The sequence below is a fragment of the Pipra filicauda genome, unplaced genomic scaffold (genome assembly GCF_003945595.2).
Source record: "Pipra filicauda isolate LSUMZ 115617 unplaced genomic scaffold, ASM394559v2 scaffold305_size881528_pilon, whole genome shotgun sequence".
Lineage (NCBI taxonomy): Eukaryota > Metazoa > Chordata > Aves > Passeriformes > Pipridae > Pipra > Pipra filicauda.
In genome coordinates, this window is record NW_024104427.1 from 590438 (window position 1) to 609376 (window position 18939).

General features: G+C 42.0%; 1 protein-coding gene across 6 annotated transcripts in view; it reads left to right on the forward strand.

The window, feature by feature from the left end:
- Positions 1-351: 351 nt before the first annotated feature.
- Positions 352-18939, forward strand: part of NSD2 (nuclear receptor binding SET domain protein 2) — a 74167-nt gene continuing 55579 nt past the window's right edge. For 4 of the 6 annotated variants that reach the window (XM_027715535.2, XM_027715537.2, XM_027715538.2 and 1 more), the window contains exons 1-2: positions 352-483; positions 14692-15317. In XM_027715535.2, the coding sequence (XP_027571336.1) occupies positions 14721-15317 (597 nt within the window). In that variant the 5' untranslated portion in view covers positions 352-483; positions 14692-14720. Of the gene's footprint in view, positions 484-1145; positions 1166-1527; positions 1548-14691; positions 15318-18939 lie in introns of those variants that run through there. The other 2 variants (XM_039383345.1, XM_039383346.1) reach the window with 2 other exon arrangements.

The following is an 18939-nucleotide window of genomic DNA, read 5'->3' on the forward strand; positions in this document are numbered from 1 at the left end:
AAAAAAAGATACAAGCGTTTTCCACCCCGGCGGTGGGCGGGCCCTCGGGCGCGCTCTCGCCCCACCTGGGGGCGGCGAGCCAGGCTCTGCCCCCCCCAGCCCCGTGGGCTGCCCCTCTCCTGTCGGGCCGTCCCGCTCCCGGCCCCGCTTCCCGGCCCCGCTTCCCGGCCCCGCTTCCCGGCCCCGCTCCCGGCGCGGGGCGGGCGCCGCTCCCGCGGGCGGCGCGTGCGGGCGGCTCCGCGCGGGGGGATTTGAAACGGCCGCTCCGGGGGCCGCGCGGCGGCGGCGGCCAATCAGCGGCGCGGATTTTTCGCGCTGGTTCTGGCCGGAGGAGGGGGCGGGGCCGCCGCGCAGGACCCGCCGGAGCCGCCGCCGCCGCTGCTGCTGCCGCTGTGTCGCCTCGGCTCCCGCCGCTCCCCCGGCACCGAGACACCGCCGCCGCCTCGCCCGGCTCCCCGCGGGGAAGGATGCGCTAGTGCACAGGTCGGTAGGGCCGGGAGCGCGGCTGGCTCTCCCCGCACCCCCCCCCTCCCTCCCCGCGGGAAGGGAGGAGGCACCCGGGGCACGTTCCCGCAGGCCCCGGGCGGGAGGCGGGAGCGGCGGCGGGGAGGCTCGCCCGCCCGCGGGGATGCTGCCGCCCGGCCCCGCGCCTCGCCGCGGGCACCGGGAGCGCCCTCCCGGGCTGGGACCGCGGGCCGTGCCCGGCGAAGCGCTGCGGAGGCGGCGTGAGGGACTGGGGGTCCCGTGGCGGGGCATCCGGGCCCCCCCCACCCCAGCTCGCCCCGGTCCGGGGACTCCCCCTCCGCCGGGGCTGCGCTCCCCTCAAACTTACCGTCTGCATCGCCCGGGCAGCCCACGGCTCCCGTCTCCCCGTGCCCCGGAGGAGGTTTTTTTGTTCGCTCCCCCCTCCTCCCCCCCGTTACCTGGCCCTCGCTGCGGGGCCGCGGGTCCCCCCGATCGCCCCTTGCCCCCCCCCCCCCCCCCCCCCCCCCGAGGCTGCCGCAGGATTTGTGCCGCTGGCTGGGCCCTGACTCCTGGGTGGCGGAGGAGCGGAAAGGAGCGATGCCGAGCAGGAGTCCCGGCTGTTGCAGCTTCATCCTTTTCCCCCCCTGCCCGCCTCCTCCTCCTCCTCGGCGCTGCGGGAGGTCGGGGGCAGCATAAAGGGGTAAGGGAGAGGTGCCCACCCGTCCCACCTCCCTCCCCCGGGGAATGGGGGATCAATCAGTGCAAGTCAGAAAGAAAACCGGAGGGGGGGGACACGACCAATGGGAAGGGATTAAAAAAAAAAAAAAAGCCTCCCCAGGGTTTAAACCGCCTCCTTAAGGGGTGTGGAGGCTGCAAATGTCCCCCCCGTAGCGGTGAGAGTGTGGGGAGGTGGAGGCTGCTCCTGCCCCTTCCCGCCGGGTAGGACTGGGATTGTACGGCAGCAGGAGTGAATGTAACTCTGGAAATGTATGGAGGGGGAAGCCATGTTTGATTTATTCCTCCACTAAACAGTGGTGTGATGATTCTTCCACTTACACCCTTCTGCAGTCCATCCTGGACCGGTATGGGAGGAGAGCCTTGTTAGGAAAACGGGAAGGAAACATTCCTGTGAAGTCGTGCGGGCTCGTTGGCTCAATCTTCATTAACTGTAGGAGGGTAGGGCTCTTGTAACTTGGATTGATATTTGTGTGGTAAAAGAGCCTGGGGAACTTGTATTCCCAAGGCCATAGTTACAGCTCATCTGCTGTGGCTTTACCGCTCTGGGGGTGGAGAAGGGAATTTGCCATACTTCTTGAACATATTTATACTTGCTTTTTGGTTTTGGCTTTTTTTTTTTTTTTTTTAAATATGTCGGCTGAAACGGGGAGTAAACACTATTAAGGGTAGGGAGATGGTAAACACCATATTTAAACAGATTTCAGAGAAAATCGGCTTCTTGCTAACAGACATTAAGCAAGCAAGAGGCTGGTATCAGTCATTGCCCATGTATTTCGTGTGTGCAAATAGTTTCTTATTGGCATTTGCTTTAAAGTGGATTTATACTGATTGTTAAATTTAGGAGCTAGTGCTGCCCACACTGAGTAAGCTAAAGAGGTCCGTTTAAAAAAAAAAAAGGGAAGATACGTTTGCTTTTAGCCTTTTCATATATCCAAGGAAGGTAACTGTAAACACTGTAGGGTGGCAGTGAAGTTTGTAATAGATTTTGCAAAGAGTCCTTGCTGGTGACTTAGAGCAGACATATATATGCTTACTAAAAATCCGTACACATGGAAAGTGTGGCTTCAGCTGCAAGAATAAATTGGTTCTTTACTAAAATGTTTTGTGTGTTAGTAGAATCTTTGTAAATTTATTGCTGAAGCTGTTATTTGCTTGTTTGCTGTGGGAATTTCACTCGGGAAATGCAGCATATCAACCTTAATAAACTCCTCAGTTTCACAGTGTGGTATTATTTGACTGTTGGATGTAATCATTGAATTAAACTACTGTTTTTCAGGGCTTCTCAGGGCTCAGTACTTAAAGTATGTGCAATTTTTGGTTGCTTTAGTAAGCATCTATACCTCATACATTAAAACATATCAGGATTTTTGTCTAGGATGCAGCCATCAGAAAATCTGACAGTTTTTTTCAGTATGTGAATATAAATACTCCGAATATTCCTGGAGACTATATGGCTAGTTGTTGTGAAGGTTACTGGACTATCCACCCTCATACATGCTTGGAAAAATCCAGATATTAAAATTACAGTAAAACTTACTAATTTATCAAATATTATTTGAAAATGTCAGAAGAAACTAGGTCATTATACTTAAAGGATATATATTTAAAGTAGTTCAGAAAATGGAAAACAAATGTGAAATATATTTCTTTTTAGTTCAATATGAATCCAACAAATGGCTAGTAAGAATAAAAAAAATTGTGCTTTACTGTCTGTAGGGCTTCGTGCCTTTTCTGAAGCCAGTGGTGGTTTTGCAGGGGAGAATACTGCATTTTAATTACTGCCTGCATGCAATAGACTGGATATTAGAGGAAAAACAACCCCACTTGGGTTTAGGCTGGAAGCAAAAATGATTGATGGGGGGTGGCTTTCTGATATTTGGATGGTGAAATGAATATACCTATGTACGTGTTTCTGTATCTTCACATGTATATATATATACATATATATGTGAGTTTGTGTCCAAAACATTGCAGCAATAAAATAGCAAAGGAATGGCATGAAGGGATTATTTTTCAGTGCCCTATTGTTTGTGGCCCTTTCACCTCTCACTTTTGCACTGAGCCTGCTTTTTTGTTCCACTGGTATCAGGACGTTTCCCGAGCGAGGTCTTGTTTCTCCAGCCTGATAAATGTCTGTATTTCCTTGTGGTCGATCAAAGCCTTGGGACTCCATCCGTGTGTGCATAAAGGTTCACCTGCTCTGGTCAGATTCCTGCATCGAGGATGTAGCGTGTGATGAGGAGAAGATACAGCAGAATTCTCGCAGCATTTCAGTCACATCTGGTCATTCCTGCTTACATAACTGCAAGACTTCTCTTAGGTTTTAAGCATAGAAGATGGTTTGATGCATGAAAATTGCAAGTATTTTCTGTGTAGAGCAAGGTAAAGGGCCTGGGCTTTTCTGGGAAAAAAATTTTTACTTCTCCTCAGGAGCACTGTGCTGCACAGTGAGAAGCATCCACTAAATGGTATTGCTGAAAAAACATAATTCCCTAACAGTCAGTAATCAGGCATCAATAAAGAAATGCTCGGGTGGAACTAATAATAATGCAGTAGATAGTGATGACTGCGTGTTTTAATACTATGTTTGTGGCTATAGCGTTTGAGCTCTTTCATTACTTTTCTGCAAAGACAAATGAAATGGCCTCACGGTTGAGTAGATACAATAGATCTGGTATAATTCTCAAATCTTGCCTTTGGATGAAGGAATAATGGAGATCATTGACTCACAGAATGGTTTGGGTTGGAAGGGACCTTAAAGATCATCTAGTTCCAACTCCCCTGCCTTGGACAGGGACACCGTGCACTAGACCAGGTTGCTCAGAGCCCCATCTCAAGTGGATCTAAGTGAATCAGTAAGTCCCACATTTCTAGGGAACATCGCTTTCAAGTTAGGATGTAGCTTTGAGAAATGTCTTCACCGAGGATATTCCGTAATCTCGGTGGTGTAAATGTGAGGTGGAGATGGAATATGGCACCAGGATAAGCAGTCAGGTGGTAAAGTGGAAAGAGAAAATAATTTCTCATCCGATCTTGGCAGGGGAGTCTAAATTTCCTGTGGTGCTTAATTGTGGAGAATTTGGGAGAAAAGGGGGTGGGTAAGGAGAGCCTTGTTCACGTGCCAGTAGTCACCCTGCTGGCTGTAAATTCATGTAGCTGGTTGAATGGGTTGGTCAGCTATTTTATACAGTTAATGGTTACTTGTAAAGTTTTGGTTCTGAGAACATTTTTTAAGGAAAAGTGAGAAACTACCTTCCTTGCACATTCAAATTAGCTTCTCTATGACCTGCAGTCATTGGAGGTACTAAGATAGCTATATAAATGTATTTACCTTTTTCCTTTCATTTTGCACTGACAGAAATTACTAAAGTGATACACCAGGTGTTACTTTTAATGTTTTTATGAAGTTTGGTGACATCTGTAACAGATATTTTATATTTTCTAGCATCACCTGAAAGAGAAGCTTTCGGAATATGTTAGAAGGAAAAGGTAGACCTTACTCTATTCTACTGTCCTTCTGGTTGAATAGTAAACTACAAAAATACACAAGATTTCTGGAGAACAGATCATATATACTAGTACCATGTGTATGGTGATGATAGGTTAATGCCTAATCCATCATGCATTACTTTCCTAACAGGTAACTGAATCCATTGATTCTCTGGTACGTTCAAAACGCTGCTTCTGTCCAAGGCATACAATAGATCATACCATGAACTGAATATTTTAAAATACATTTTATATGCAATAAATACCTGTGAATCGTGGTTGAACCAAAAGCAAGGTTTCTGCTATCCTTCTTGCTGATGTTAAGAATTAATACCATTGTATGGAAGTTGTTCTGATAGGAGAGTGATGTGATGAGCTACATGTGGAAAGTAGATGTTGGAAAATATTTTTGAACATTTCACAGCAATCAAGTATTAGCCTATGTGTACTTCACAGTATTCATATGTTGGGCAAAATGACTTTGCCCTGTGGCACCATTGATCTAGGTTCTTGTGTTTGACATACTTCAAAACTAATCAAATATACAAGTGACATAAAGCATGTGTTAAATTGCAAGGGTTGCTCAAGAGGTGATGGCTCAGTTTCTAGTTTTGTCCCCATCCTTTTAACTTGTCCTATTTTTATCTTAGTGAAAGAGAGCAATTTGATCTTCTTTTGAACTTTGGTATTGGAGCTATTTTATGTTCATATTTGGGGTAATGATACATAGGTGGCAAATGACTGAAAAACTGTAGCATGATGTGCTGTTGAACTCGACTTTCATAGAACCTTTAACGTTTTTCTTCTGCTGTCTGAAGGATACTGTCAGTTTTCTGTGTGTCTCTTTGGAGAAGCACAAGGATGTCTTGTTCTGTTGGCTGACAGAGATGGCTATTTAACTGTCCTTGTGAAACCTCTTTGGCCTGTGCCTTATACAAAATACTAAAATAGTAGCATCTCACATCTGTGCTAAAACACATAAATACCCCTGTGTTTCATAGAGAATCACAGAATATTCTGAGTTGGAAGGGATCATCGAGTCCAACTCTTAAGTGAATGGCCTGTATGGGGATTGAACATACAACTTTGGCATTATTAGCACCATGCTCTAACCAGCTGAGCTGATCTCAGAGTGTACAAGTCCTTTTTAAACGTATTTGGCCTTGAGGGCTAAGATCAGAATTCCATGTCTTCTCTGCCATAGTCAAAAACATAGTAGGAGTGGTTGTTGTCCTGATCTTGTGAGTTGTCTTAGTAAATAAGAGATACACCAAGGAGCAGATGATGAGATACTACGTGACAAAAATATTTTCAAGAAAGAGGGCTGAGGTTAGGGAAGATCTCATTAGAGATGTGATTTAAACGTCTTTTGAAATATTTTGAAAAGCTACTGGTAAAAGAATGAAATAGAAAGAACCTGCAGTAATGCAGCCTTCTAGGATGGTGTTTGGGACCCATTTCATGTATTTATTCATTCTAATAAGTTGAAGTGTAAATGTCAATTGTGGAACTTGCCAGCCTTGGTGGGATGCCATTGGAGCAAAGATCCTGACTGCACTGGCACTCAGAAATGTCTAAATTGAGCAGTTATCTCTGTAGTAAAGAATGCCTAGATTCTAGTCTGATAATAAAGACAGAGGGATTTAAGCCAAAGTATGAACCTTGTAGTGCAGTGTAGGATGAAAGATATGAATATGGATCATTTCACTATATGGAGTAGTTGCTGACAACTTTCAATCAGATACTTCAGAATGAAATTAATGTTGTGATTTTTCTGTGGGTGCAAAATGCAGACCATCAGAATCTGGTTTATAGTAGCACTCCTGAACAAACTGGAAATAAATGCTGGGATTAAATGTGGAATGTCACTGAAACTCAGCACCAGTGCAAAAATCAAGTTGCGGGCTTAAAATGTTGTAGCAGAAAGTGCACGTACGACATCTATTCCTGAGGGGAATGCTTAGCTCAAAATGGTAGTGATAGTTGAGTCTTCAGGAACTGCAAGTAAGGACAACAACTACAATTGCTTAACATGACTTATTTCTACATTCAGAACTATTTAGATTTTCCCATGAGAGGTATGCACAACAGAATTTGTCTAAAGAACTAAATTTGATAAGGCAGTGAAGTAACCCGCAAAGCTAGTGCTGTGCTGAAAGGACAGCAAAAAATGGTAAGAGATACCTGTTGCAAACCTCTCAACACAGAAGTTTTGTAAAGTAGGCAAGAGGGAATTGGTTTGTTAGGAAAATGTTTTATCTTTCTGTCTCCAAGCTGGATGGGTAAGCTATACTATATCTACAGAAACCTAAAACCCAAATGCCAGGCCTTTTACCTCAGACATTTTTTATGTAGATGTAGCAAAAAGGAATTAAGAACCATGAGAATGGTGGTAATGCATTTTGGCAGGAGCATGGTAAAGCCTCAGCACAGGAAAATACTTCAAGTAAAGTCAGACCCAGAAAGGCCACTTCATGGCAAGTATTTGGATTTGTTCAGAGAGTGTTTAATGTTCAAAGTCTCGGGCCTTGTTTGAGTGTTCCTGGCATACATCTGCCAGTTCCGTGTGAGTGTGTTTTGCTTCAAGGTAATAGATTGATAGAATTATTAATGTAGTTGAATGTAAATGGTTTTGGTCTGTGTAAAGTAGACCAGATTTAGCACAGTATGGCCAGGATTACGTTATGTACAGTGAAGTTGTTCAGAAACGGATATGTACAGTTTTTGGTGAACAGTGCGCATCTGTAAGTAAAATTCTATGGAGTCTATTAATTACCTCTGAACTTTACCCTCCTCTTCTTTACTTAGTACCATGGGATGTGAGGTTGGATATACTGGATGAAAGAACTCATCTATTTGTACATCTTACCTGGCCACATTAGAGAGGTGCATTATCAGTGCAAGGTGCTGCTGTTTCTATAAACAACAGAAGACGTGGCTGAATGCTGCCCTGTGGTAAAGATTATGGTGCCCACCTCTGTATACAGGCAACTGGGCCTTCATACTGTGGGCAAGGCCTCACATATCACCAGTGTCACAACACCACTTTTTACAGTAATTCCAGTGCACCAAATGTGCTTCTGGCATTTATATTCACCCACTTGGATGAACAGGTTTTAATGCTGTGATAGACAAAGATAGCAGAGCTGTCAGGGTCTGGGCAAAATGATTGTAGCCTCTGGATTAAAGTTAGTTGCTGTCTGGTCAGTTCTGGGCAATGTTGTTGATTTCTGTAGTGGTGTAGCAGATAACATTTTGTTAACACTACCGTTTGATTCATTACTTATAACATTTTGTGGTGTCACCCCAGATTTGATCTTCCCTTCTCAGAATTTGTATGATCAGAAATTTCCATGATTGTCTCTGTGAATCTTCAGGCAGTTGCTGTGCTGTCATGACTACACATGGGAATAAGGGCAGAATCACTGGCCACAGTGAACAGGAAACAGACTGCAGTGTATTATCTGCTGCAGGGAGTCTTACGTAAGCCAGAGGATCCAAGTCCTGAAGGTGTGGTGCAAGGAGTGAAGGTAGGATGCTGAAAAGAAAAAGCAGTGGGATTTAAGAAGGTATGAGAAATTAAAGTAGGCTTGGACCAGGTCAAAAAGCAGTGTAAATAAGGAACTCTTCACCTAAGTGCTGAGCTATTTGGGATTTTACTTGGTTCTTTGTTTCCAAGCTACATAGAAGCCAGGGGCACAACTCTGGCCCACCTGAGAGACAGAGAGAGACATCATTTCACTGGTGAGCAAAGACCTAGACTGGCTGTATTGAGTCCTGTTTTGTTAGGGAGGGACCAGTCCCTACAGCTGAACCATTTGGAGCTCTCCAAGACACAGAAAGACCTAAGGTTTGCATTTGAAAACATAACATTTTTACTTTTAACCATTTGTTAAGCAACTGTTGGGGGCTGCCTTTTAGTGTTTATTAAATACTGGTGGTAAATCCACTAATTCCTACCATTTTAGGCACCAGTATTCTTCCCTGTTTATCTGCAGAGGAGAAGCAATTCTTTTCTGTTCAACCTCTGGTCCCACCATGGTAGTATCTGTTATCTCTTCAGATAGAAATACAACATCTTAGAAGAATTTGATTTTACTCAAATCTGTCTCATCACTTCTCCACCCACCTCCAGCAGCAGGAGTGGAACTGACAAAATTAAATTTCTGCTGCAGCGGAAAAAGAATATTTCTTGCGATTTTGGAGAAAAGGAATTCATGGGGAGGAGTCCTCTTACAGAATCTTCTAGCCCTGTCCTCGTCATCAAGGGTTGCTTGCAAAAGCTTTTCCTGAGAAAGAACAAAAAGTCAAGTCCGTCCATTTTGTAAGCTTGCTTTGTGCAGTAGCAAGTGGCATTTAAGGGGAAGAAATTACTCACCATTCTACAGTTCTTAAGTGTACAAGTTGGTATTACCTATTGCCTTCGTAAGAAGGCAGTACATACTTGCTTTGGTTGATGAAAATGGACTATAATATTAAAGTTCTAAAATTTTATCCGTTAGCAGAAAAAAAAGACAAAAACAATTGATACTTTTCCTTTTCCCCCCAAAAAACTATTGGGTGGTAAGTGCAACTGTAAGCACTCTTAAGTTTATTCACACAATTTTCAAAATGTGCTTGATCTTTTTGTGCAAATGTAGAGTGCATCTCTGTCTAACATTATTGTGTACTATAAGTGTAAGGAAATTTTTATATGCCCATATAAAAATACTTTGTAAGTCAGCCTTGTCAGCTGACTGATTAATTGTAATCATTGTATATTTACTGCAGGACTAATGAAGTCTTTACTTCAGCTGCTTTTACATTAAAAATTGCCTCCTTTGGACTAAGGTTTCCTTTTTTTTTTTTCCTTTCCGAAGACCAGTGGTGAATTTTTAGAAAGGTTTGGTTTAATTATTTTCAATTCTCTGTCAGCTACTACAGTTAAGGTTTTCTTCATGAGAGATAATGCTTTTGAATCTTCTGGATAGAACTGGTTTGTAGCAATTTTTGGCAAACTTGCAATGCAATTTTCAGTTACGTGTTTTCTTCTGAAATTAAATTCTGTTTAGATCCTGTAGTAATCTTTTGTTATTTTAGTACAGTGAATAACAGTTTCATGAATTTACTGCATGATAGTAAATATTTCTCTACTCCTATTTGATATTTCAGGGGTATTACACCAGATAACGTGAGTAAGCATACTCAAGATCTCAAATGTATTAGCAAGAATGTGTTGTAACCTTATTGATCTCTTTAAGTATTTTGTCTCATTCTGATCTGAAATTAGGAATAACCTTTTGTCTTAAAATTGATGAGAGAATGGAGCAGACTTAACAGAAAAAGGCAGTAGCCATCTATTGGCTTTTTCAGTGCCAGCTGAAAGCCTGATTTGTAGGTAATAAAAATAGCTTTTGTAGATAAAGTTCTCTTACTGTGAATTTGTATTGAGGTGTGTCATCTTCCCCCTCTTCTCCCCCTCACTGTGCCTGCTCCAAGTAATTCACCTTAGTAAGAAAGCCCTTAGAGAAAACAAAAGTGATATTTAATAGAGATCCTTGTTGTTGGTTACTTACTCTGTTCACTCCCTTTGGCAGAATTGGAAGGAGTGGACTACTCCATTATTTCTGACACAGAAGAAAAGCATCTCTGAAATTACAGCAGATGTGGAAGAAATGACTAATAAATATCACAGAAATGATAGTGGCCTGGACAGTGAAGGAGGAATCTGACACGCAGAGTAACTGTATTTGGCTCATGACTCCTGTCAGATGATGAACTTTCAAGTAATTAATAACATTATTTAAAATGTCTGCAAAATAATTTACCTTGTATAGAACCTGTTCTTTTCATATGAAAATATGTACAAAGCTATTGCAAGGATTGTCCAGTTGTCATTGTCTGAATAAAATATCTGGAGGCCTTTCTCTGATAAGTCAAATCTTCTTTGGCATACTGAAAGCTATTTGTTCGCAAGCCAAAATATCATGTTTATTCAGCAGACTCCTTGGCTATCATGTTTTTTCCTCTTTGTTAGTGAAAATGGCACTTGTTGGGTCACCAGACATTCAATATGGGACGATACTGGTTTAAGCTCATTAGCTGCTACTAGCGTGTGGTGCTTTTGTCCCCTTCCCTTCCCTGCCCTCCCCCAGTTTCCTTTTCAATAGATACAGAGTCATCTAGGAAAAGATAAGGGATTGCTTTTGCTTCTATGTGATACAGTACTCCAGCATGAGTGCACTTAAATTTAACTACCAAATTTAATCACATGCTCAGCTGCTTCAGGACCTTACTCTTACGACTTGGATCAACCAGATCCTGTCCGTGATCTGTCTCACTTCATTCTTTCATGTCCTGTCTTTTAGATCTTACAGCAACACTGCTTGGTTATCTGCTGCTGATTATTTTCTCCTTGCCAATTCTTTTCTGCTCTGTCGTCCTCTTCCCACAAAGAGTCTCGTGCTTTTCCTTCCTTATGGTGTTACCATGAATTTTTATATAGCAAAGGTGGTGCAAAATGTAACCGGCTTAAATTTTGATCTTCTTTCTTGAAACCCTTTGTTATTCTCATGTGTAGATTTGCTAACTTCTTCCATTGAACTGGACCCCACAATGTAGCTTATTTTTTGCGAGGAGGACTGATGCATATGAACAATTTCCATCCACTGGTTGTCCTAGACATGGTGACTAACCTGCAAATTGCTCTCTACGTGTCTCATCTCCCCAGTGGGATTATATTTGCTTACAGGTACTCACGTCTATTATCTTTGCCCATTATTCTGCCTCTTACTTTAAGCCTCTTCTCATGTGGTTCCGTTAAATCTTTGTACGAACATGTCTATTTTTCATATTCTATAATCTATATCTACTGGTTCTGATAATCTTACTCTCTCAAATTCCTGTCTTTGTCTTTATTTTCCCATTTACCGTTGCCCTGGGTACCTTAACTTCCTTTTACCACTTTTACTCCTGGGTTTGTCATCTCTAGGCTCCAGCCATTTGAGGAGCCTTTTTCAGTGCTTTCAGCTGGTTTTAGTGACCTATATTAGTGAGAATCATTTAACTGAACCTTCACTCATCGAAATTCTAAAATACTGTGTATCTTCTGATGTTTCTGATGTTTTAGGCAAATCAAGATAACTCCTAAAAGTTCAGGGTCTTTCACTGCATGGCCTTATTGGTCTTCACTTTTTTGTGATATGGAATGGTCCCCTTAGGTTTATTAGCTAGAAAGAGAATAACTTGATTTCTTTAAGCGGTATCTTCTCACTTAGTTATCTACTGCTTGTTGTCCAGACAAGGCCTTGAGCAGTTTGATCTGTACTGGGCCTGGCTTAATCAAGGGGTTGGAATAGATCATCTGGGAAAGTCCCTTCCAGCCTAAGTGGTTGTGTGACTCTATGATGATTTTTATGTTTTGAAACTCTTAAAGCTATCACTTCTAATTCGTCCAGTGTTTTGAGATTGAGTGCACCAGTAACACAGTCGAATTAGATTATTTATTGCTTTTTTGAGTTGTCATGGTGTGCCTCAAGCTGGATGGCTTTGTAGCTTAAAGAAGTAAGCGATGAGAGTAAGAGTTGTTATTACGCAGGACAAAACAAACACTAGTAAATTACGAATCAAAACAAAGAGTTACACAATGCAGATGTCTCGATCCAGAAATCCAGACCCTGATAAGCACTTAATGAAGCCATATTAAAAAACGTTTTTCAGGGATGCCCAGGAGGCGTGTTTGGTGCTGGTGCTCTGGGAGCAGCCCGGATGAGCCACTGGGAATCCCGGGGAGGCGGCGGCTGCGTCCGGCACCCACTGGAGGGCGCTGCAGCTGCACAAAGCTGCTGGTTCACATCAAAGGAAATTCAGAATTGAGATGCCCAAATCAAATCCCTGGTTTGCTCTGTTAAGAATCTGTAGGAAGGGAGTAGAGATTTTGTGACAATTCGGTGTTTTGTTTTTTTTTTTTTAAAGGAATTTTGCTCTCATCTCTGTAACCGTAAGTGCTCCCTAGCGGGTTTGCCTTTGGCCTAGAGAGATACAGAATTCGTCATCAGTTGCTTCTTAAAATAAATACGATTTCAGTTAAATCTGCTGAATCACAGCTTGAAGCATTATCATATCATTATTTGGTTTGAGAGTTTGTCTCATGTCCGTGCTTTCAGAGAAGATCTTGTGAAAGGACATGAGTTCTTGTTTGGGTTAGTGAGTTCTTTGTTCTGTTCTGGTGAAGTTTTGAGTTTTCTTTTACCTCTGATTCCTCTTCAGAAAGGTTAGTATAGTTGACTGGTTTCCACTCATTTCTTAAGAGATTTTATTGGTAATTCAGACTTTGTTTGACTAAAGAAAGATTAGAAACTTTTCTCTTGCAGATTCACTTGGAGTTCAGGAATACTTGCTCTTCTTGTTTAATGCCAACATTTCAGCCTGCTGTTTGTCCCTGGAGGGAGAACGGTTTTCATCTCTCACATGAGTCTATATAGCTTGTGTGGAGAAATATCCTTTTACCTTGTAGGTACCTTAGGTATGTTATGGAGAGGGGAGCATTTGCTAAGGAGTGATGGAGTTATGATTTTTAGTGGGTTTTTTTTATTTATTTTCCTGCATCTTCTTTGTAAATGAAAAGGTTTCATGCTTGCCAATTGCTTTGAATTCAGGCTTGATATCCTTAAGAAGCTCTGCCAGGCAAGGGCAATGCTCAGGTATGAACATTTATACATTACTGCTCCTGTTGTAGATGTAGCAAGTATGCAAGTTGGAGGAATATTGCAGTTGTAAGCATCATTACTGTGTGCATTAATAAACAAGGTGGTGGATTCAGAAGTGATTTCTTCCATAGCAACTGGCAATTCAATAGTTATTCATCATGGTTTTTACTGTACTTTTTGGAAGCATGTGAGACTAGATTTGATGAATTTTTGATTTGATGTGACAGTTCTTGGACTTAATCATATATGAAATTGGTTACCTTGAGCATGGATAAGATGATTGCTGTGCTGAGATTTCATAATATTTATGATGATGTATTTCTCTGTATCGTGTATAAACTGGACCTGGTAATGTGAAGAATCTATGCATATGAATTTTAAAAATTGAAACCATCATCTGCCTGGTCTAGGAGCACAAAGGAGTTATTCTAACAAATTCATTTGTTTGCTACAATGGTATAATGTTGAAATAGGCAGGGTTAGCTTTTAGAACCCTTGGGAGAACCTACCTAGGCTAATAGTGCAGTTTTAGCTTGTGGCATGTTTGCAGATTTCTGTATGAAAAGTAGGTGTTAGATGATATTGTTGTTATGGAAAATCTGATACTCCAGAGTTGCTTTGACCATTTAAATTTTGCACAGGATGGCCACTGGCCTAAAGGATCGGCTAGGACTGGTGTTCTTGGCACAAAATGCACTTTTGCATTTGTTCATGTAGGCAGACTCCTATGGAGACTGAGCATGTGGTGTTTCCTCAGGAGGTGTGCTTTGATGGAAGATTGAAGGCCTGTTTGTAGAGTGAGGAAGATAAAGCTTGTGATGCTGCTGTCCATGGTGTAGGTGCTACAGGAACACGGCCTGTGGGGTTTTTGTGCTGGCACAACGTCTTAGAAATAAAAGCACCTGGTTTATGTTGTTATTAATGATATTATCTTAGGTCTAACTCCTACTAGCTTCAAACAGTGCAGTACCTTTGTGTAATTAATGTGGGCAGGACTCATGCTGTAGGTGGCTAACATGTTGTTAAAGCTGTGATTTTGCTTTCTGCATTTGTTTTAATAACATTGATGATTCATCAATCTATTTTTCTTGGACTTTTTTGTAATGCATATTAACAGATATTGAGGTATTTTGGTTATGAAGATCACTAAATCATAGAATATGCTGAACAAGATTGTAAGCAATGCTTTTTTTAGTAAAACTTGAACGAAGTACATTGAGTGTTATATTAGTGGTGACATATATCTGTATACTTAATAGCTTTTGACATTTCCTGTATTAAAAATATTCTCTCTCTTTTTGTCTTAATATAGCAGTGTAAGACTGGAAACATCTGGGCTGAATGGACTTTAGCATCAAAAGAAGTTCTCAACTGTTAACTCAAAAAATTAAATACATCAAAATGAAGCAGGTACCAGAGATCCTCGGAAATACCAATGGGAAACCACAGAATTGTGAAGTGAATCGTGAATGTTCCGTCTACCTGGGCAAAGCACAACTTTCTGCCACTCTGCAGGAAGGGGTCATGCAAAAATATAATGGCCATGAGACTCTTCCATTCATTCCAGCTGAAAAATTGAAAGATCTGACCTCCCGCGTGTTCAATGGCGAGTCCGGGGCCCAGGATGCGAAGCTGCGCTTTGAACCCCAGGAAATAAAGGGAGTTGGAACACCACCCAGCACTACTCCTATCAAGAATGGCTCCCCAGAGATAAAGCTGAAAATCACTAAAACCTACATGAATGGAAAGCCTCTTTTTGAATCTTCCATTTGTGGAGACAACGGTGCAGATGTGTCTCAGTCAGAGGAGAATGAACAGAAGCCAACAAACAAGGAGAGGAGAAACAGAAAAAGAAGCATAAAATATGACTCCTTACTTGAGCAGGGTCTTGTTGAAGCAGCATTAGTATCGAAGACTTCAAGCCCCACTGAAAAGAAGGTAGTACTTTGTTTTTTATGTTCTGTCTTTTGTTAGGTTAGTTAATCAGACTGGAAGTTCAGTTCCATGTGCTCACCTTCAGGTGTTTCAGTAGGTGCTTCCCACAGACAGGTCACTTGCTGTGATTCTCTTTTTCTCAACAAAGGACAGATGCACTCCAGTTCTGGTCCCTGTTTCTTCCCTAGCCTAGGAGTACCCCATAAATTCTGTTTCCATAGCAGTAAAATAAGTCTCCAGAGCAAATCAGGGCGTGTGGAAGTGTGTGATGTACGAAGCAGAAACTTCTTCCTGACTTGAAGCCAAGACAAGTTAGGGCGTGCACCTGAGCAAGGGAGCTGGGGGTGCCTCTAAGTTTAGGGATGGCCTTTAACTGCTGGACAGTGAGGTATTCTGGTATTTCTGTTTCAGAAAAAAACCACCTATTTCTATATTCCTTGTTCTGAATTAAATAAAAAGGTACTCAGCAGTCAGTTGGCTGATGAACTGGGCTCTTTACTGTCAGATTTTGGCAATTGGACTGGAGTCCCTACCCATATTTGTCACCTGAAAAGGGCTAGGTTTGCTTGTTATAACCTAGTGAATTGTTTTAATTGAAAACATCTGGATGTTTGTATTAGGTGTCATTAACTTTTGTAGTCAAGCTCATCTGTTTTGCTTCTTTTAAACATGGGCAAAAATGGATATTTTGCTTTTTTTAACTTGTTTTATCAGGTTATAAATAAGAATGCTGCTGGCAGCCCCCCCCCCCCCCTTTATTTAACTTTTGTTTCTGGACTCCATTTAAAGGAAGGTGGTTTGCAATACTTTTATCTCGGAAGAAAAACCCTACATAGCAGGAATACTTCTGTGTATATTAAGTTTCTCAGTGACTAATTCAGAATAGTGTTGTATAACAATGGTAGACGTTAATGAATGCTTTGGCTGGTTACTGTGTCCTGATTTTACACACCTTAAACACAAAATGTGTGTTACGGTTTTCTGTCAAACGCAGGTTTCTAGTTAATCATAGAAACAGAGATGGAAAAACACCTCTAAGGTCAAGTCCAGCCATTAACCCAGCTCTGCCAAATCCACCACTATTCATTCTTACTTTCTAATAAGGTCACACATGCAGGGAAGAATCACACACACAGCTGCTCCATTCCCTTTTTTTATTTTATTTATTTTATTTACCCTTCTTTTCCATAAAACTGCTTAATGAGTTCACAGAACTGTGTAAACATTTTTCGAGTATCAGAAATATTTATGATTTATTTATGGTCTGAATATATTATTCATCCTAGAATGATCCATACTGATGTTTTCATGGATGTTATTAAAGGGTTTGTTTTCTTTAATTTTGTTAAGGAGAATGTTTTAACACTAACTGGTTCAGACTTTTCCGAATCACTACTCAGGTAAAAGATGCAGGCACAGTCAGTAATTCTTTGTCCAGTTCATTATTAATGAGGATAAATTGGACATTTTTGGTTCTATTGGTGGTATATTTATTAGCATCAGCAACTCGAGCATATTTGTGTGTGTTTGTTAGTTTGTTTTTGTTTTAGAAAGAGGAGGAGATGTTTAATGTGTTCCTCTATGCAGTTTATTCTGCAGTTTATGCCTTTTACATTGGTTGTCCATTAAGGGTGGCCTTTATTTTTTCCTGGTGTGTGTGGATTATTTAAAACTACAAGAAATGTTTGTCTGGCTTCTTTGAGTTGCCTTCTGTCCAGAAATGGTGAGGAGAAAACCGTGTCAACACTGTTTCCCAGAGTGATTGAGACTCGGTGGTTGGTGAGCGACAGGGTTATTTGCTCCTGTGCCAAACCTGTGAGCTACCAAACTACTGAATCAGAACAACCACCTGCTTGATATCAGACTTTGCAACACTGCAACCCTGTTCTTTTCAGAGCACTTTGTAGCAGAGGGTCGTGCTTCTGGCTTCTTTTTTCCTATTACAGTGCATTTTAAAGCGCAGAGGTCGAAAGGAGAAGCATTTAAAGGTCGCAAGATGTTATTTTATGATCTGACTCCTTGATTGTAAAAATCCCGAGGTTTTTCTTTCTCTCATGAGGAAGGTTTACAGCTGCACAGGTTTAAAATAAGGAAAAACATAGTATGAGGGAACATGTGAAGGAGATTTTTCAGATGTTTGTCCACATGAAAACTTGTGATATACATGTGTTTTTTGTGGTGATAACTGTAATATCTTAGTATCAGTGTTCTTTGGTTCCAGGCCTCTGCTCTAGCTGTTATTTCATGGCCAGCATCCAAAGCCTTAATGTTAGTGCATCATACTGTGGTTTTATATAGCTGATTGTGGCTGCAAAGTGGAAATTAGGTAAATATTCTTGGAGTAAAAGCTGATGAATTTTGCGCTCAGATCCCTGTTTATTGTAGGTTACAGGTTAATGTGGAACCTGTTTGTCTGGTTTTATTTCTGGGCTTTCAATTTCTTTTTTGTCCAACCTCTTACTCTTTTGATTTAGCAAAAATCACCATGGTTCAAATACTGCCTTTTATGTAAGGTAATTATATCTCTGTCTGATGGACACAGCAGATTACTGTGGTGCTGAGGTGAGAGGCATATCATTTAACAAATGTTCCAGTGCTCTCTTTTTGGGTGTTCTTGTTGTTTGGGCATTTTTCGTTAACAGAAATGAAGGCTGTTTAAAACTTTAGCTGCAGGTTAGTTTTCAGTTGGGAATAAAAATGATCTGCCTGGGTCTGATGAGAGTTAGATTTCTGTTGATAACCACCACCTTTTCCAGGCCTCTGAGAAACAACTGTACTGCTCTCGTTTTCCCAAGGTAAAGGAGAGGAAGTGGGACAAACCGTGGCTGTTTCCTCCCTCCCCTCCTGCCTTTCACCCCTCTTCCCTCCACCCCGGTATCTCTCCACCTGAGGAGTTTACTTTAAAATTCAGGCCTCTTAATAAGGTCCGGTTTATCAACTTCAATGCCAAGGCACTACACCCCTGAATGTTCTGTGTCATAGGTGGTGGGTGTCACATGTTAGGGGTTTGAACTGATGCCAAACCCATGGGCTCCAGTAGCTGCTCACGTGCCAGAGCTGCTCGTGGGAGCGGCAGGATGCCTTGGGACTGGGTTTTGTGGTGGCTGCTTTTTGAGTCACTGCTTTCGTCAATTCTTGCAATGTTCAGTGAGGAATGAGGACTTGCCTACATTTTTCTTACTCAGTGCCTGTGTTAGAAGTGAAACAATAGTGTTTGGAGGAGAACAGCAGAAATTTTCTTCCTATATTAATATGAAGTAATCCAAGTCCGATTCCTGGAGCAATCCAGAGGGAAACAGAGAGAGAGTACATGTATCTGCAGCGCTCATGCTGTGGCTCCCAGCGTAGATCTGTGCTCTCTGACCCTGAGAGCAGCTCAGTATGTGATCCTGGCACATTTGAGCTCGTTCTGCAGAAGCTGGGCTGGGCCTGCAAGTGGCAGTTTGCCCTTTTGGCTTGGCTTCCTGGCCTGGCTTCCCAGCACGGGTGCAGTAGCTCAGAAAGCAGCAGTGCTGTGTCGGAACAAACCTGGAAGTCCACTCACCGCTCTACTTGCTAGCTTAGGGTTTCCAGCTGTGTGATATGTACACGATCCAGAAGCTATACCTTCCACATAGCTTCCTAT